We start from the raw sequence: 20,656 nt of genomic DNA on the forward strand, positions 1-20,656 counted from the left end.
AAACCTGCAAAATTAGATGCAAATATGATCGACTGTGTGTCTGTATCAAAAATATAAATCCCTTTCCAACACACACACACACACATGATGACCGATTTGTCTAAATCCATAATCAATAACTCAGCCTTGTCTTGTGTTAATTATCTTTATTACAGTGTAACGGCAAGAACAAAACTCAGGTCACAGAACACACAGCGCTTCATGCTCCAGTCCTTTAAACACACATTAATGTCAGTCTGCTGTGAGCGACACTCCTCATTTCTTAGATTGATCTGGATCTCACAAAAACCAGGACGTCCTCAGGGGATGGATTTCACGTCCCCTCTGACACTTTTCCTCCTGTTAGAAAATAAAATACTGTCCCGTCGAACATCGTGACACACGAGCGCTGACATCTGTGTGTCCGTGTGAGTTTGTTTTTTTTTGTTTTTCTCCCATGATGCTCTGGGTCAGCAGAGTCAGGGCAGCAGGACGTAGTTCTCAGCAATTTCCAGGATGTGCAGGTTGGACATTCCTGATTGGTCGTCGGTCTGACGCGTCTCCAATACGACCATCCTGCAGCGAGAATTTCAGACGTCAAAGGTTAAAGATTAAACCAAATGAAAATGTTACATTTAACACAGGCTGGGTTTATACTGCAGTCAGCCACCAGGGGGCAGATGAGACGTTTTGACGTATGATCTGTCTTTATGTACAGTCTATGTCGCAACTCAAACGTGATCTGCGTCATGGTGGCGCAGACCCCCTGCATGCTGTGCAGCATGAATACAGAGGCTGTTCAGACCAGAAAGTGGTGCCATGTAAACACCGGATCCTGGTTTCTATAATGGTGTGTATGTACTGCACCACATCCTGACCCAAACCCAGATAACAGAGTCTAACATGCGGCACAGTGTACAGACTTTACAGTGACAGCAGGTCAGACCGCCTCTCTGCAGCCTGCAGGATCAGAGTACCTGTCTGACTGCACCAGCTTGTAGATCTTTCTGTGGTCGCTGGTTTCCTCCAGCACGTCTGTGAAACTCCTCCCTCTCCTCTGCCAGCCGTGGCGCCACACTGTCAGCAGGGTGTCATCGAAGTACACTGCACACACACACACACAGTCAGCACTGAGCTCCGAATGCCTACGTGAACAACTGATGATTTGTTCTCACCTATCGAATCCATGTCGTGAGAGAAGGTGGTCTCATGTGGTCTGCTGCTCTTCAGCTCCCCCTCCAGGCCAACTACGTACACTGACTCTGTGGGAGAGTGATGTGGAGGTGAAACACAACTCTGAAGCAGCGTACAGTTAGAGAGCTATTCAAGGAATTTATAACTTATTCAACATTTTTAGATCAATAAAATATGTCTTATGTTTCCCACAATTCACAGCAAATGAGGGCAGCAACCACCAGGGTGGAGGGAGAAAACTGCAGTTCCTCTGATGGCCACTAGGGCTGGCTCAAAATAGGGTCTTTTCCCATAGACACCCATGTAAAAATGTACTGGACTGCATGATAATAACTGTTAATGTGTTAAAAACGTACTTTCCATGAGAACGAGAAGCGAGCTGGCGTCCATCTGCTGCACCTGAGCTACTTCTGGACACGGTTTCTCTGTAAGTAAACACACACACACACACACATCATATCCATCAATAACTCCAAAAATGAAACAGGAACACTGTACAGTCTGGGTTGGTCCTGAGCGTACCGAGGCCGGTGTTGGTGAACCAGGATGTGTTGGAGTTCAGGTTGATGTATTCTATGATGACGGGCACGATGAGGGTGGAGCCCCGAGACACACCGATACACACCAGAGGATACTCCTGGTGCGGCGTCACCACCATCTGAAACACCCGCAGCGGGCTGGGCAGGGGGAAGTCGAAATGCTGCAGACGTGACACGAGAGGAGAGGTCAGTCTGATGCGAGGTGTCATCACGGAGCAGCCTGCCAGAGGGTGGCAGCTGGTGTAGACGCACGTACCTTTATAAGCATGAACTTGTGCATGGGCTCGTACCACTGCAGCAGCACCACACTGGACTCCAGAGCACAGCACAGGAAGACACAACCTCGCAGCGTGTTCTCCGCTGTAAGAGACCGTAACAGCACGTCCGAGTGGGTCAGAAATCCTCAAACTAACCCACATCCGAACAGTTTGTGATTTATTTTTTTTTGTTCTCACCGGCAGAGCAGGTCTTGCAGCCTTTGGTGTCCGGTATTTTACACGTCACGGCACATTTTCTACACACAAATCAGGCAGTTAGAGTTTAAGTTTTATTTTTCCAGTCATGACCGACTAAATAATAAAAGTATGGGAGGACAGCGTTACCTCGGCAACAGCCTGTGGGTTGGCAGGGGAACCATCCTCTGGTCTTTCCGAGCCTGCTCGTACAACTCCTTCAGCATGTGGGAGTGAAGCTGCGACGATTTACCTGCCGGAAAAAGTGGAAAAAAAAAAGTGATGTAAGCTCATTCTTCATAAAGGCCTGAGAGCATGTTACAACGAAAACCAGGATCTACCTCACCTGACACAGACATGAGGACGTTGTTGATGGTGTAGACCCAGGTACACTTCCCAGGATACAGCTGGAGCAGAAAGAGAAGACATCAGTGATGATTTCCATCACACAACAATAAAAAGTAAAGCGCGGGGTCCCACCAGCTCCATGGTGGCCTCCGAGCCGTTCAGGTTCAGGGTGTAGATGCCCTCCTCTGCTCCCAGGATCAGGTGCTGGTCTGGAGGGAGAGGAGACAGCAGCAGGTGAGACAGATGTGTGAGAGGATGTTTGAGAACGTGCCAGCTGTGACACCCACCTTTGGATGTGGGGTTCTCCCAGGTGGTGGAACAGTTTATTTTAAGAGGACAGCCGTGGAAGATCTTCTTAAAGTAGACCTGCACAGAGAGTCAAAGTATTCATGCCGTCCTCTCTGAGGCCCCGTTCACACTGGAGAAAGTCATTCCAGCTAGAGTAGGATTGAGCCCAGACAGCCTTTAAGCTGGATGCGTTCAGACCTATTTTCATATCTGGCTAGCACACACTTGTGTCCGCACTCAATCCGGCTTCATCCAGCATGTTTGCTGTCCTCTAAACCACTAGGTGGCGCCTCGTAATATACAGAGTCCGTTCACGCCGCGGTAGGACCCTGTGTGCGCATGCGTCATGCGTTTTTTTGTCCCGTGTCGCGCCCCGTGAACCGGAAGTAGCATGTCGCTAACCGGATTCGCTCGCCACATTTGCGTTCAGACCTGAGCCACATTTGAGCCAAGTATCCAGTTTGATTTCAATCCGGCTAGATCCACCCACGAGAGGTGGATCTAGCCGGATTGAAATCAAACTGGATACAGCCGGATTCAAGGTGTTCACACTCAGAAAAAAACACATCTGGATTGATCTGGATGCGGCCGAATCCTGCTTAAGCCACATTTTTTCCCCCAGTGTGAACGGGGTATAAGTGACGTGAATACAAGCTGAGGACAGAGCGAGGGCATCAGAAACACTCAGAGCGCCGCTGTGAGTGACGATTAGAGGAGGAACGTGTGCCACACTGTCACAGACAGGATCTACCTGTAATTGTGTGTATTTTAATATGTATGCTTGTTATTCTTTCAGCCAAAAGAAGTGAAATCATTTAAAAATAATCCTTATAACACAGCTCCACTGTTGCAGAGAGGCCTCAGCTTATTATATGTGAGCACATTCTGTTTCTCCAGGGTGAGACTGAGCGCACACACGTGCATCAGTGCGACAACATCAGACACACTCAGCAGCAGCAGCAGCAGAGCTGAACTCACAGGAGGTCTCTTCATGATGGGGCTCGCACACTCCGCAGGATCCTGAGAACAAAAAGCAAACTGTGATGACGACAGCTGTCGCTTTCTCCACAGTCTTCAGCTGGATTCCATCATTTATAAATAATTTGCTCTGAGGTTGGTAATAAGATGTGCTCCTCCTCCTCCTCCTCTCCTGACCTTTGTTTGGTGCTGCCATCTGCGGGGACCTTTAGGGGGGAGTTCAGGAGGAAGGAGGTCTGCCGGGTTTTCATTAAACTGGACCAGTAAAGATGCAGGATCTGCATCACACACACACATTTAGACACATTTAGAACACATCTGAGCTGCATCCAGAGGAAACACACACACATTTCCTGCCTGTATTCATACAGCTTCCTGAAGAGTGACATCACGTGAGGAAGTGTGCGCGCTCACCTGAGTGTCGTGAGGCTCGTGGGTGGGGCGTAGGCCTGACGTGCGTCCCACTGGAGGTCCTGATGAGGGTGGAGGGCGTGTACAGAGAGGAGGGCTTCCTGGTCCGATCGTCTTCGCTCGCCATGCTTTCCTCGGAGCTGGTGCGCATTTTGGGCTGAACACACAGAAAACAAAGAAGGTGTCTGTGAGCGTCTCCTGCGTGTGAGTGATGAAGCTGTCCTGCTGATGATGATGATGATGATGATGATCACCTTCGGAGGAAGCGGTGGCGGCGTTTCATCATCCGGCATTATGACCTGCCTGTTGGCAGAGAGGGTGCTGAGTGTGCTGTGGTTCTGTGGTACAGATGTGTGTCTGTGTGTGTTCAGCTTACCCGCTGGCCTGTATCGTCGGGCTGAGGGGGACAGACAGAACACAGACGACCCACAATGATCAGCTTCGGACAGTTATTTGCAGACTGTTTGACATGAATGTATTTTCTTTTGTGTTCTTACACATCAACGTCATCGTAGTCGTCGTCCTCGTCTGAGTCCGTGTCCTGGTCCCTGCCAGAGGAAGAGGAAGCACAGCTTTAAGACATTTCAATCAGACCTCCGTGCAGCTCTGCATCCACCTGTGATCAGTTACCTCATCGGACTCTTGCTGCTGCTGCTGCCGGACGATCCTGTCGACGGCCTTAACTGTAAAAAAACGAACAAACAGCAGGTGATGTCTGAGACAGCAGGAAGTCCGCGAGGAGTGTAGAGGAGCCATTTTATGTGAATGCATATTGATGTAGCTACAAATCTGTGTCATAAACTCACCGTTACATTTGGAGACTTGGTCTTCACCGGCCTCTGAGTGTAGATCTGTTCCACTGAGCAGCAGCACAAAGAGCTTCAGTTACATGTGTGACTCTCTCAGAATGATTCATTAGAGGGAGGAACATTAGGATGATTATGTGTGTGTTTGTGTGTGTGTTCTTCTCACAGCTGATGTCAGAGCTGGTCCTCTCTGCTCGGTTGTGTTTGTTGATGGACTGGATCCTCTTTAAAGATCCAGGAAGTGACTCCTGAAATCAAGAGCAGATGAACACATTCAGAGCTCCACATTAGATGAACGTAAACGGATGAAGTGTGAACATAAAGACTCCCACCTCCTGCTCCTCGTCCTCTGTCGGTGGGCAGGTCTTGAGTTTCTCCGGGTGTCGGAACTTCTCCAGCAGGTCCAGGGTCAGCTCCTGGCTCAGACTCTGCTGCGTCAAGAACATGTGCTGCGAAGGACAAAAGACGGGAAAACAAACATCAGACCTGACGACCGATCAGCTCATGGAGTCACAGTAGAAATGGAGCTGTGGCACAATAATCCAGCAGTTTGTGATACTTTATTATAAAACTACATCAAATTAATAAAAAAAACAAATTACAAAGGTAAAGACTACAATAATATGTTATATCTGATGATTGGGGCCACTAGGGGGCAGCAGAAACAAGCTGAGAGCACTGAAATACACCAAAAGTAAGTGGACACCATGTGCAGCTGCAGCTGCTCTGTTTTTAGTTGTAACGGTGTGTTTAATGTCAGTTTAATGTGTTCGGACATTTCATGGACAAACCAGTGTTTCTCTTCCAAAAATCTATTCATTCACTCACTGTCGCAGTTTTAGAGCAGATAACGAGGGTCGAGATGATCCTCACAGAAAACATTAATTTACCAAACACCTATTCAGTGTGTGTGGTATACCCACTGAGAGCATCTTGGCGGCACTGGGTCTCTTCTTGGGGTTCCTCACCAGCATGGCCTTCACAAAGTTATAAAATGTGGACGACCTACAGACGGCAGAGGAGAGTGAGGAAAGGAACACACACACGGTGTGAAAGCAGCTGCTCAGAAATATAAAACACAGACAGCAGCCGATCGGTGTCATTTACCATTTGGACTTGTCCTTTAGTTTGGGAGGCTGATATCCACTCTTTGACATGAGGAACAAAACTCTGGAGGACAAATACAGTCAGTCAGCATCAACACACACACGGCTTCCTTTGACCTGTGAGAACAGTGTGTGTGTGTGTGGTGGAAACTATTTTCTGTGAATGACAGTGAGCCCGGGTTGGACTGTGTGTGTGTGAACCTGCACAGAGAGGAAACATGAGGCGAGGAAATGTGTCCATGTCTGTGTCTACGTGCTGACAGTCAATGCAGCTCTGTGAGAGTGAGCTCTAAAACCTGTGTTAGCATGTTAGCACTTCCTGTTTCCTCATAAGGAGTTTATTTTAGTCAGATGTCTGAAATACAGTCACACAGGTTAAATACTCCAACAGTTAGCATGTAGCATCAGCTGAGTCCACGTTTATGCCGACCTGGCTCTATAATACAAAGTTTTTAGGGAGTGTGGTGTGACCAGGCGTTATTGATTACTCCATAGACAGTTAAAGGTAAAGGTAGGAGATTTCCTTCTGATGCACTTTTTGTTAAATTAGTGTAACTTCTCTTTACAATCCGATAGCAACCGATTAGTTCGGCAGTTTCTCATTAAAACGAAGAATATGAATCATCTGTGGAAGCTATAAAACACTAAAAACATCAGCCAATCCTCCGGGTGGACCCTGCATGGAGTATTGTCACAGACCGCAGCTCGTCTTCAGGTTAATGTGCGTCCATGTGATTGGGAGGCGTGGCTTCGGGGTGAGCTCCGAGAGAAAGGGGCGTGTGTTTACTTTCCAAATCTGGCTGACTCTCACTGAGTCTTAAACTCTCCTACTCTACCTTTAAATACAAATTACAAATAGTTATATTTAAAGTATCATGTGGAGAAAAAAAAGTCACTTCTTTAGACTTAAAGCTTGCTGTGTGTGTGTGAACATGTGTGTGTGTGCTTACCGCAGCGGGTGGACGTCAAACATCGGTGGCTGCAGCTCGGCGAGCTCTATGGCTGTGATGCCCACAGACCAGATGTCACACAGTTCATTGTAGCCACCTTTAATCTCCACTGCAGCCACCTCTGGCGCCATCCTGAGGACAGGAGGAGAACAGCAACAAATATTTACTGCAGGGTCTCACTACAACTTTTTTTTCACACTGAGCTAATTGTAATAAAAATAATATAATTGACTGGCAGACTATTATAGATGCCTGTGAACATGTTCAGGGAAGAGAAGAGGAAGTCCCGATGTGGTCTGTTTGTTTTTTTTTAGCTTGTGATAGCTTAGATTAGCATGCAGCTACCTGCAGCCTTCAAGCAAAGCTGGGTGTTTTTTTACCAATACGGCGTCCCGATGAAGGACATCCTCCGAGCCAAAGTAGCCGTTATCTGAGCCGAGATCCCAAAGTCGGCTGGAGCAGAAACAAAACAAGAGGAAACAAAGTAAAACAGAGGCTCAGTGACACCTGTCTTATCTTTGGCAGTGCTTCATTTCCTCCTGCTGCACATGAACAAACTGGTTTGTGCAAAGTTAAGATGTTTTTCTGAGCAGCAGTGGAGCAGGGCGGGATGTTGTTGTTTGTGTTGTCGCTTTTTTTGTGGCGGGTGACTCATGTGAGCGGTGGCGGCGCGGTGCAGAGCAGACAGTGCAAACAGCCACCTACCCAGCTTGACCTCGCCCTGGTCGTTGAGAAGGATGTTGGCACCCTGGAAGGACAAGAAGGCGAGAAAACAGACACAGAGAGAAAGATCTTATTCACCCACTCAGTGATCTTTAAGTGAGCCCACACAGGAAGGATTAAAAAAATCTGCCAGATTTATAGTTACAGCATGCTCACACTTTTAGTTTGAGTTTTTTTTTTTTACAGCTGCACAGCTTTTCATGTGGTAAAAGTAAATAAATGAAGGTCCTGCTGTTTGACAGGCTCACCTTAATATCTCTGTGGATCTTCTTCTGTGCATGCAGGTAGTCCAGGCCCTGGTTACACACACACACACACACACACAGTATAACTTTCAGCTGATGTTCCTACCAAAATAAAAGCCTAAAAATAAAAAAATGCGTGGATATAAACCGACGTTGGAAGCCAGTGTGTGGGTACCTGCAGCATTTCTCTGCAGATGTAGGCGATCTGTGGCTCAGACAGAGGCCCGGTCACTGCAGGACACAAAGCAGATGTTACCTGCTGTTTATCAGAAGCAGCATTTGCATCTTAAACTGAGCACACAGAGCTGTAAACAGGCAAATAAAGCAGCCAGCAGTAACAGAGCCGTCGTCCTGGTGTCATTAAATCACTTCCACCTATAATTTATCATCAGTACTATGATCTTTTTGTGAGGTCTTGACAGGTCATAAAAAAACAGAAAACATTTTGTATTTCTTCCCTAAAGTTCTGCTCCCCTCCAGGAAGATGTTTATGTTTTATTTATTTTAATGAAGTCGTTTACATACAGTCGGGCTGCCTGATTTAAGGCCACATTGTTTTGGCTCGCGCTTATCCCTCTTTTTATTTTGACAGTCCATTATGGTCAGCATGATACATCACTGACTTTGAGGCAGCCAATCAAGGACAGGCGGTGGATTCCACTGGGGTTTTGAGTCGACTGAGGGCTAACACAGCCTTCTGTGGTCCTGTGATGAGTTGATGGTATGTAATGGAAGTTGTTGCCATGGTAACTAAGGCATAGCAAACCAAAGAGTGACTGAAAATAATAAGTGAGCCTTTTTTTGTTTTGCTGACACCTTATCAGTTGTTTACATGTGAGAACGTGTGTGTGTGTGTTGTTTTGTACATCCATGCATGAGTCTTGTAGAGCTCTACGGGCACATTCTGTGCATGATGCAGGCAGAGACTGACCGTGGTAGACGTCCTGCAGGGAGCCTCCGCCACAGAACTCCATACAGATCCACAGCTTGTTTGCTCTGCGGACAGAAGAGGACGCCTCTGAGTTCACTGCTCTGAATCAGCGATCAATAAGCCGGAGAAGGAGCAGACATCTCACCGTATGTAGCTGCCATAATACGCCACTATGTTGGGATGTTTGCAGCTCTTCACGATGGCGATTTCCTGCTGGATGATGGAGAAGTCATCCTCTGTGGAAACATCATCACGTTACATATGATAACACATCAGCGGGACATTGATCAATCTCTCCTGCAGGGGAGTGATTGGTTTGACTGTGATCGAGGCTTCCTGGGATCTGATTGGCTGCAGCCTCCAGCCTCAGTGTGTAACAGAAAAGTACCTGTGAGTAATAAAACTGAGTTTAGTGACTCTTCTGGAGGTTTCAGGGACGCAGCGTCTTTCATGTTGTGTCAGGGTTTCCCCTTCAGTCATACTGCGGTGCTTGTGTGCTGTACAGTTACAGACAGTCATGCCTGTTCAGAGCTTCCTGCAGCTCTACTTCCTGCTGCACACTCACACACACTGGCTTGGTGCCGAGATTAGCTGATAATCTCACTATGTTCATACTTATTCTCATCTGATTGTATAATTATCTTTACTTTGAGAGTTTTTTCCCTTAAATGAAAGCTTACAAAATCTTTTGATGGCACATCAGCTCAGGTCTGTTTCAGGCAGGAGCTGCTTTACAGTGTACGTCAGGCATTATGTTACTATGGACACTCAAAGGTGGAGTTAGCTGGTAGCTAACTGTAAGATGGAGCTATGTAGCTTGTACACAGGTAAACATGCCCAGCAGCCTGTGGATGTGGACAGTCTGATAAGCAGCGTCAGATAAGTGTGTGTGTGTGTGTGTGTGTGTGTGTGTGTGTGTGTGTGTGTGTGTGTGTTCGTCCCTCTGCGGTCAGTGACGGGGCTGCTCCATCACAGGCTTATTCAATGTTGTGTTAGTGAAGTCGTCCACTCCTCAAGACAAGTTATTTAAGTTACAAAGCTGTTGTTGTTGTGGTTAGTGTGGGAATGAGTGCATGTTACACCCCTCACAGATCACAGGGGGAGCCCGAGAGCAGCTTTCCCATTAGACTCTGTTGTTTTTTGCTTTAATGAAGCATCACTGGCCTTTAAACAGCGGATTCATTTATAGTGATTGATCAGTGATTGATCAGTGGAACTCTGATCAACAGAAGAAGAAGGCTTCACATACAGAGACGAAGTTTTTAATTAGGCTTGAATGAAGTGGTTTTGGATACTATCAGCTGTGGTCATGGACCTGTGGTCATGTGTGTAAAATGGCTTCTTAACCAATCAGTGACTCAAAATGAAAGTGACAGATCGTGAACCCCAGCCACCTGAGTGAGAGTCTGGAGCAGAGTTCATATCAAATATCAACCCATCCCTCACTGTCACTGTTGGTCTCAAAACGGCAGCTAACGGCAGCTAGCTGTAGCTGTAGGCTGTGTGAATGTGTTTTTTCCCCTCCAAACCTAACCGAGCAGTTTTGATGCCTTAAGTCTTGTTAAACAGCCACTAAAAATGTACCGGCAGACATTTATGGGATGTACAGCCTTCTACTGCACCCAGACAACCTTCATGCTTGTTTTTGAGTTCAGAACGCCTCCACATCGTCCTCCAGAGGACATAAAATCCAGCATGCTCAATGATTTCTGAAGAAAAGACTCAAGAAAATGCTTAAAAATGTGAAACATACAAATCCAGGATACTGAAAATGACCTTAGGCTCCATTTTTACACCTCATGACAGACACACCACAAATAAACTGACGACCTGTGGAAGTGTGTGAACCCACCATGAACAAACACATGGAGAAAAACAGAAGTCAGCTTTATGTTAAATTCTCTGTTTAAGCTACAGACATCAGCACTGATGGCCAAACTGGCAGGAATAGAAGAACACATCATGCATGTTGCTTGTAGCTGCTGTGTCATGATTTATCCTCTGAATCCTTTTTAAATCACTTTTTTCTCAGAGTTTTGAGATAAAGCCACAGCCCTGTGTGTCTACAGCGGCACTAATCACCTTCCATACATGTCCCGTCTGTGCTGGAACCTACAGTTTAGTTTAGTTTAGTTTAAATTATGCAGCAGCAGAGTTTAGGCTGGATTAGCACAACGTCTCCGCGTCGCCTCCATAATGAGGTCAGCTGGCTGCAGCGCTGCTTTGCTGAATCAGCAGTTCCAGTTCTGCTGCGCTGCAGCTTTAATAATGAGCTGATGAGTCTCACAGTGATTAACGAACACAGGGAGAGTGTGGGGAAATGATCAGAAGTTTAAAGGTCTGTGTGTCTTACCTGGTTCCATTTTGATGACTTTGAGGGCTGCCAGCTCGCCATTCTGCTTGTTACGTGCCTAAAAAAAAGACACACACACACACACACACACACACACACACACACACACATTATTTGTTTTATGCTGCAACTAAATGTGGTGTTTTTTTAGTTTTTGTTTTTTTTGCACCAGCAGCAGAGCTTCATTTGCATGTTTGCTGTCCAGATCAGTGAAGTGCAAGAAGCAGCCCACCGCACAGCTCTGTGACATTCACTGCACACACACACACACACAGCTACACACACACGCACGCAGTGGCCTTTCAAGGTGTGACACCAGGAGACATTTCTGTTTACTGACTCGTTTTTATGTTTATTCTTGTTTGAAGTGACGCACGCTGAGAGCCAGCACGACTAAAGCTCTGACATGACGAGCAGAGAAACAAACAACACTCATAACAAACAAACTCCTGCACGTGCACGACTACACACCATGTGTAGATCTGATTCAGGTCCTGACAGGACTCGGCCTGGAAAAAACCCCACTCTGAGTCACTTCAGCCGGGCGGTCTGACTGTGGACGCTTACACCCAAAACAACGGGCCTGTCCTGACCTGGAGGCCGCCCGACACCTGACCTCAGCTGACTTCATGGACTGTTACAGAGAACCACAAACATGGAGGCCAACAGACACACACAGGGTCCGCATACGTTCTCTCTCTTTGAAATGATCCATATCAAACCGCGCCAGGACGTCTGTCCATTAAAGCTCTGCACTCACTCGCCTGGAGCGTACATGACTTCACACAGTCTGTCCTGTGGGTGGCTCTCCCACTGCACTTAGAGGAAATGCCCACTCACACTGAGGCACCCTGTAAATAGCAGACACTCACACAGGTAGCACACTGAGACGGAAACTCCGCTGACTTTTGAAAGCGTGGCACGACATAAACGTTTATACAAGACATCGGATGTGAAGATCAATCAACATGCCCAAAAAAAAACAAAATGGTGCCCGTCACTGAACACCACCGGTCTGACATTTGCAGAGCAGGAAGTCCTAATTAAACGAGGGAAAGAAACCAACTTTCAGAGGAGCAGCGGCCTCCTCCGCTGTCAGAGCTCAACCGTCAACCTGTCGGAAAATGAAGGCTGTGATGGAGGCTGCCGCTGCTCGACAGTGGTCTGAGCTGAGAGTCTGTTATTGGAAAGTTGGGTTGTTGTGGTCACAAACAAGATGACCAAAATCACTTCCACAAAAACATCTAACTATGTGGACACCTAGCCACCATATTCTGGTTCTCTGAAGTATTTGTGACGTCTGATGACGCATGATGTGGTCAGGACAGGTTTGTTCTTCCACTGAACGCTGAGCTGAGCTGAAGATCCTTTCTTTAAAACAAATCATTATCTGTTCTAAAACTGCAACAAAGAGTCAATGAATGGAAGTCTGGACGTCTGGAAACAGGAACACTTTCACTGGTTTGTCCATAAAAGGTCAGAATACACTGATTGATTGATGATGGATAATCAATGTGGAGCGTTAAGACTTACACCTCTACAACTAAAACAGACCGTCCATTTACTTTTGGTCACATAGTGAACGTTTCATCTTGTCTCCGATGAGGCAGATTATAAATGTGTTAAACGTCATGAAGCTGTGTGATGTCAGAGGTCAGGGACAGGAAACACCCCACTAAACACACACACACACACACACACACACACTGGAAACGTTGCTGTGGAAGATCCCCCGCCCCTCTCTCTCTGTGTGTGTGTCTGGTGTGTTTGTTTGTTTGCTGAATGCTTGCAGGGCATCTTTCCCCTCAGTGACCTCTGTGACTGACACACTAACACACACTCGCAGAGTTTCCACTGTCAGAGCGGCGTTCTGCTGTACTGTACCGGCTGTGTGTGTCGTCATGTCAGTGAAGCAGCTCTTCATCCTCCAGCCTTACAGGAAACACTTCATGTGAAATGTTAGTTCATGTCATCTAATGATCAGCATGAGCAAACCTTCCTGGAAACACAGCTCCTCAGACAAACACTCACAGCTTTCTTCAGTTATAGTTTTATACACACTGTAAATGGACACATCAGCTTCACACAGCCTCGTTTGTAGCCTACACAATGGACCTACACCACATTCACCAAAAGTACATAGACACCATGCAGAGGGCTGTTTTTAGGTGTAGAGGTGTAAATGTTATTGCTGCACTCCACTGGAGTGTTTGACTGTTTGACTGGCTCTTTGTTGCAGCATTAGGTGATAACTTTTGTCGACTTCCTGTCCTGTCCCTTTAAGGCCACTCGATGCCTGACCTCATCACCCTTCAACAAAACTATTGATTGTTTCACATTGATTCTCCACACCTGATGGGAAAGGTAACAAACATCAAAAGATGTCTGACTAAAGCTAAAAAAAGTAAACATCTTCCCAGTTTGTGTGGTTAACACTCACCTGTCCTGACCTCCAGACCACCTGGACCTGACCTCCTGACCTCCAGACCACCTGTCCTGCCCTCCTGACCTCCAGACCACCTGGACCTGACCTCCTGACCTCCAGACCACCTGGAGGTCTGGCAGCGTCCTCTGATGTTCTCAACATCTCACATATATCTCAACAATATTTGTTAAAGACAAATATGCACCTCACAAACTATATTTAATTTTTAAAAAGCTCACACAAGCACACACAAAACCACACACTGTTTCAGCAGAAACCTGACACAGTTAAGTCGCTCTGCAGCAGATTCTGGTTTTCTGTCCGCTGCTCATTTATCTCACTTCTTCATTTTGCACCTGAATTTGCTCACACACACACACACACACACACACCAGGTGCAGTCCTACAAGCTCGAAACCTAAGTTGCACCACGTTAGATAGCAAGCCGGAGTGCAGCTTGGTAGCACAAGCCACATCAGATAAGGAGAGAAGCACTCTGTCACTGCAAGAGGAGGAAGATCCTGACACGATGAAGATGTGCAGCCGGCTCAGCCACAATCAGGACCCAAACCAGAGCAAATCAAACCCGCTCCACTGAGCAGCTTCATGAAGACTCTGTGACAACAGGTGTAGATGCAAAGGCAGCAGTCTGAGGCACCATGTTTATTTCAAGAAAGGCTAGCATGACTGGAAACACACACAGGAAGGGACCGGTTCACATGAAAACCCGCCCCCAGATCACATCACGCACTCAGCTTTATACTAATGACATTTATGCCAATGTCACAAGGAGGTATGTGCACAAATAGGCTTGCTGCTTCTGATTCACATGTGGGAGAGCCCACACACACACACAGGACCCAAAGATCAGCTGATAATATCTAAAAACAGTCAAATAACCTTTACGCTGTTCCCCAAACTTTACTCAGCTGACAGAAATCTGACAAACATCATGAAGGTTATTCTGAAAGCCTTCAGTGGTCCGATGCTTGGAGGATAAAGGAGCCTGACAGCAGCGTGCGTCTGAAACTAAAAGGGGCGTTCAATGGCGCCTGAGGTCACGTGCACAGGCAACACAATCTAACAGAGCACAAACAATATTTTTTTTTTCTCAAGTATTTTTTATTATTTTAAGATATCCTCGTACAATACAACAGGAAAGTACAGTATAACCATCTTTTACATTTTAACACCCACCCCACCCACCCCCAAACATTCCCGCCAGGGTGAGAAAAAAAAAACAAAAAAAACTAAAGGCTCATTTATTGCGACCAAGACTATTACTAACTACTACACTTTGTACCACCTAATTACTGGGAAGGTAGCGTTGTTAGCGTTGTTTTGGCCAGTCTCACCTTACGATAGTGTATACGATGAATGATTTTAAACTGAATTAAATTTAAGCGTGCACAGGAGGAAGTTCCATTCACCCAACTCAGGGCCTTATTCCAGACAGCTTCAGAGATATCGGTACCGAGTTCCTCTTCCCACTTTGCTTTAATAGTATCCATTAGTGATTCTTTGGACGACATAATTAACTTATATATAATAGAAATCTGGCCTCTAGGGGTATGAGGGGTCTTGAGTATATCAACCAAAAGTGAGTGTTCAGGTAGTTGAGGGAATGATGAAATATGAGTTTGAAGAAAATCACGAATCTGAAGGTACCTGAAGAAGCTAGATTTAGAAATTGAAAACATGCTGGAAAAGTCAATGAAGGTAGGGAAGACATTGTCTACAAAAAAGTCTTTACATGTAATTAGACCTTTATATGTCCACTGTCTAAAGGAGACATCTAGTTGTGCAGGGGGGAAAAGGTGATTATTACAGATTGGTCTATATATGGACAAGTCTGTTAACTTAAATGTTTGCCTGAATTGCACCCAGATCCTCAGTGTAGAGCTCACCACTGGGCTGGAAGAAAAACATGAGGGGGAGAGGGGAAGTTTAGAGGTAATTAGTGCCGCCAGAGATGATTGTGTACAGGTTCTCGCTTCTGCACTACACCAGTCTGCTTCAGGAGTTTGGAACCAATACACAATTTTTTGCAAATTTGCTGCCCAATAATAACTCATTAGGTTCGGAAGTGCTAGGCCACCCTCCTTCCTTTGTCTCTCTAGAAATGCTCTACGTAGTCTGGGTATTTTATTTCCCCACAGAAAATGTGAAAATTGTTCGTCTATCAAACGGAAGAATGATTTTGGGAGAAAAACTGGTAGGCAAACAATAATTTAACCCATTCATTCACATCAGCTGCACCTTTGACCTCCCATGCTAGCATGCTAACATGCTAAATCAAGCTGAAGCCAGCAGGATGCTGACTGGGAACAACGTGATGAATATTCAAATAAGATCAGTGGTCAACACAAGATCTCTACCACACAAAACACACAAGTGACAAGCTCGAGAGCGAGAGGCCGACCACAGGACAGGATGGCAGCAGCTCATGATCATTTACTTTATCAAAGAAAGTTTATTCATAGATATAGGTTTAAACGTTATATTTTAGGTTTTAATGGTCATTTTTTAACTGTAAATGTTTATACTGCTTCTCTTAGGTTTGAGTTTCCCCGGTGTTTCCTCATTCAACAGCAGGTTAAATCAGGTGTGTGTCTGTGTGTGTGTGTCTGCGTGTGTGTCTGTGTGTCTGTGTGTGTGTGTCTGTGTCTGTGTGTGTGTCTGTGTGTGTCTGTGTGTGTTTTGCACCGACACACGCTGAGCTTTAACCGTCTCTTCAGTTCCACAGGAATATTTAGACGTTTTACTGCGTGTTGTCCAACAGGTAGGACGAGCTGCTAATTCCACCCCAGCTGTGGACAGACACATAAAGGGAGTGTGTCTCAGCAGGCAGAAATGTTGAAGGGGTGCATGCCAGCCAGCCTCACGGGGAACTTTTCATCGTACGCTGGCTCAGGTGAGTCTGTTTCTTCCTTGTCTATAACATGGGGCCATTTTGATGAGCTCCGACAGCAAGACTTCAGAAACCTTCCTCCTCACACACACAGACACACACAATGCAAGTCACGTGTATAAATAAACATCATGAGAGAAAATATAAAAAATATATGGATGTGATTTACGTAAAGCGCACATGGGCGATCGTACTACACAGGTCTGACTCATTCAGGTCACTCAACACATCCCTGACCGTCCAACACACACTCCTGTGTGACAGTCGTATAAATATCACAACGCACAATGACACAAAACTGGACGCTTTTTTCATGTTTTCCCTGACGTATATAGGACAAAGTAAAGAAAGTCCACGTCAGGAGGAGGAAGGAGCGGCGCCGGCGGCGGAGCTTCACAGCCATCAGCGCCATCTTATATTATAATCATAGTTAGGGCCAAAAAAAACAAAGGTTGTAGGTTAAGATGGTGGACTGCAGATAAAAATACTACACACACACACACACACACACAAATCCCCCGTGCACACTGCTGATGCTGCTTCAGCGTCCGTTATTCACTGTGTGTAACGGAACGTAGCTAAAAACAGCAGTGCTGCTGTGTGTGTGTGTGTGTGCGATCATATCTGTGTGTGGGTACGAGTGTGTGTCCATGTGTGTAGGAAGAGTAACCATGCAAATCTTTTTAAAACAGAACAAGGTCAACTGACCTGTTTAGAGGAAGTGTGCTCAGCCGGCAGATAACCTGCTTTGCATCAGTTACAATAAACGTTTACAGACTCACTCTGACACAGCGAGGTTCCCTAAAAACAGCCAGAGGCTCCATCCAAAGGAAAAGTCCTGCACGAACCACATGAGGGACGACAGAGAGGCGGCGGAGTGTGAAGGACCAACGTACAAACATACAGGCCGCAGACTGTCTTCTGGATGATCTTGTGATATGATAAAAACATTAAAATAAGCACATTTTTTATTGGACTGACGACCCCTCCAGCTCGTACCCGACCTCACAGAAAACGCCACAGTGAGTGTGGGCATGAGGAACATGCTGCTGTTTACTGAAGGCCTCCAATCAACGGTTTATTGTGTAAAATGAGAAGTTCTAAGAGGTCTAAAGCCTCATGAGCCAATCATGAATGGACCAGAGTCATGATCAATAAAACGCCAGCTCAAAGGAGGGAAACACTCGACGCTTATCACACTGCTGGGTGAACGTATGTTGTCTTTCTATAGCTCAGGTGTGACGCACGTTTTGAGGAAAGTGCCAGAGTCCAACGCAACGCAAACTTCAGACCAACTCAGAGGTTCCAGAGAAACAGGAGATTTCAAACACAGTCTCTGATGTCACAGGCGGCCATCTTGTTGGAACGGCTTGGCATCCACCCAGTCAGACCCCGCGATACTGCCAGCACCTCTGTCACTAGCCTCACCGCGAACCATCAGGCGCATCAGTAAACACCAAAATACTCAATTCAGTTTTATTTGTAGCACAATCAGAATCATCTGTGAGCGCTTCATAGAGACCCAGAGCCCGACCAGAGCCTGACCCCGACCCAGAGCCTGACCCCGACCCAGAGCCTGACCCCGACCCAGAGCCTGACCCTGAGCAAGCCAATCAGTGGCAAGAAAAACTGCCCTTCAACAGGCAGAAATAAGAGAAGAAAAACTGACTCTTATTCACAAATCTGAGATAAAGCCTGGAAGAGGAAGTGTGTTTACTCACAGCCAATAAAAGAGCTGCTGGTTAAACAGCAGCGTGTGTAGAGGGGACCGGTTCTGTCCCGTTCTTTGCTCCTAATGTAAAATCAAAGGCTTATCAATAAAAATAACAATGATCTTTTTGACAACTTCAACATCAGCATTGATCAGAAATAGACAAAAACTAAACATGTCAATATGTGACATAACATCTGGAGTCATTCAATTAAAGTGTGCTGCAGCCACAGAAACAGTGTGTGTGTGTGTGTGTGTGTGTGTGACAGCACATGCAGAATGTCTTGTTTACAACGTTTTTTATAATCAGCTCTGGAAAAGAGGATCTGCGAGACGTTTTGAAGGAATCTAGAATGACTTCTTCTCTGTTGGAGTAAAATTCTAAAAAAAAAAACAAGAATACTTTCACTTCTTGTAAAACCACTTCCTCCAGCAGGGTTCGAGCTGCACTTAAACTGTCAGCCTACGAAACTAAACTCAATCACACCTCTCTTCTGTATTTACCTCCAAACCTCTCACAGAGAATTCCAGCTGAGCACCAACATTAGCCTTTAAGGAAATAAAGTATGAGAGGACACACACACACACACACACACACGTAAAGCAGGCAGACATGAGACGTGTCAGCACACACTTCCTTCACGCTCTCGTCTCCTTTCAAGGCCAGCAGCAGCCGTGAGCAGGACTCTGACCTTGTAAACCTCTCCGTAGGTTCCTCCTCCGACTCTCAGCAGGATCTCAAAGTCATCCTGAGGGTTCTTGGTGGAGATGTCCAGAGCCACCCTCTGATGGAAATCCATTCTCGTCTTTGGTGTCACTTAATGATCCTCCTCAGGCATGTCACTCTCTCACACACTCACACACTCACACACTCACACACACACGCTCAGAGGCATCTACATCTAAGACCAGTAAACTCTCAGAAGAAGTGAGGCGCTGAGGAAACACACTCGGTGTCTGACTCGCTGCTCAGCTGCTGTCACTCACACACACACACACACACACACACACACACACACCTTCCTGTTTCTGTTTCTCAGCCTGCTATCGATCCTCCCTACCTCTGTCACTCCCTCCTTCTATCTCACACCTTCCTCTGCTCTCTTTTTTCTCAGCTCATTTTCATAATCCAATTCTGTTTCCTGTGTCTGTGTGTTTGTGTGTGTGTCTGTGTGTGTGCGTGCTGACTTTGGGAACGTCTGCATTGCATGTGTGTAGCTGATTAATGGCAGTTGTGCTGTTTGGGGTTTTCAGTGTAGGTTTCAGTCTCAGCTTCACGACCACTGAACTGTGTGTGTGTGTGTGTGTGTGTGTGTGTGTGTGTGTGTGTGCGTGTTGCAGCTCTGCAGAAGAGTCACTCGTGCTCGGAGCTCCCTGTCAGCTTCCTGTTCGTGCGCTGTTTGAATAAGGGGCACCGCTTACATCCTGTTAACAAGTCGAAATCGGCTTTTATCCCTGGTTGATTAAGTTTGCTGACAGGAGCACTGACGGGTGAATGATGCGTTTACACACACACACACACATTGTTATTTGTGGCATTATTTAATGTCAGCATTGTCCCTGAAACTAAAGTTATTTGCTGCTTTGCAATCTACATGTGGAGACTTTGGTCGGTTAACCTGGCCTGATGATGGCACTAAACCACACAGACTGATCAGTGTTCATCTTCTGAGGACCATAAGAGAACTGAACAGCTCTCACTCAGCTGAAGCGCCTGGGCGTCATGGAGACGGGACGTTTTTTTATGGACAAAATATAACAGATACAAACACAGAGGCCCGGCTGATGGAGCCGTGGCCTCTCTGAGGTTTCCTCACGCTGGCAGGAAACAGCTGCATGCTAGCACTGCGAGCTAACAACCATCTCTCCACCTCTGAGCGGTCACACTTTATTGATAGAATGGCTGAGAGGCTCCTTCAGTTGGAATAAGTTGCACAGTGACCTCAGCTTTAGTCCACACTCTAAAAACACATCAGTAAGATCAACTGACACAAAATGTGTCTCTCATTAAAGGGTTAAATGCTGCCATCAGATATCATCTTCATCACTTGGCATTTATCCTCTTCCTCCACCAGCTCTGCCGGCTGGGTTACAAACACCCACATGTGACAGACACTCAACACAGGCCAATAAACCACAAACTGCCTCATCCTCAGCTGAGCCCTGACAGCAGGACCGCTGGGGCTATTGATAAAGATGAAGTTATTGATAAACACAGGAGCTCCTCTGAAACCTGTGTCGGCTTCACCTCCACAACTCAAAGCAAAGCAGCTGAGGTAACCTCAGAGGATCTGCAGTTCGAAGGC

At 46.3% G+C, this 20,656-nt stretch overlaps 1 protein-coding gene across 1 annotated transcript; it reads right to left on the reverse strand.

The window, feature by feature from the left end:
* Positions 1-131: 131 nt before the first annotated feature.
* On the reverse strand, positions 132-19,367 carry map4k1 (mitogen-activated protein kinase kinase kinase kinase 1). The gene is made up of 32 exons (XM_028418768.1): positions 19,043-19,367; positions 11,304-11,361; positions 9,096-9,186; positions 8,951-9,015; positions 8,195-8,250; positions 8,023-8,070; positions 7,757-7,799; positions 7,432-7,504; positions 7,052-7,183; positions 6,103-6,165; positions 5,919-6,000; positions 5,328-5,444; positions 5,162-5,243; positions 4,996-5,048; positions 4,820-4,872; positions 4,687-4,737; positions 4,566-4,586; positions 4,444-4,492; positions 4,193-4,346; positions 3,956-4,056; positions 3,779-3,820; positions 2,800-2,878; positions 2,645-2,721; positions 2,511-2,571; positions 2,315-2,417; positions 2,168-2,226; positions 1,969-2,072; positions 1,696-1,873; positions 1,530-1,598; positions 1,155-1,241; positions 957-1,083; positions 132-555 (listed from the first exon to the last, which is right to left on the reverse strand). Exons 1-32 carry the CDS (start codon positions 19,148-19,150, stop codon positions 459-461), a joined length of 2,583 nt encoding a protein of 860 aa, XP_028274569.1. The 5' UTR covers positions 19,151-19,367; the 3' UTR covers positions 132-458.
* Positions 19,368-20,656: the final 1,289 nt, after the last annotated feature.

The sequence above is a fragment of the Parambassis ranga genome, chromosome 13, assembly GCF_900634625.1.
Source record: "Parambassis ranga chromosome 13, fParRan2.1, whole genome shotgun sequence".
Classification (NCBI taxonomy): Eukaryota; Metazoa; Chordata; class Actinopteri; family Ambassidae; genus Parambassis; species Parambassis ranga.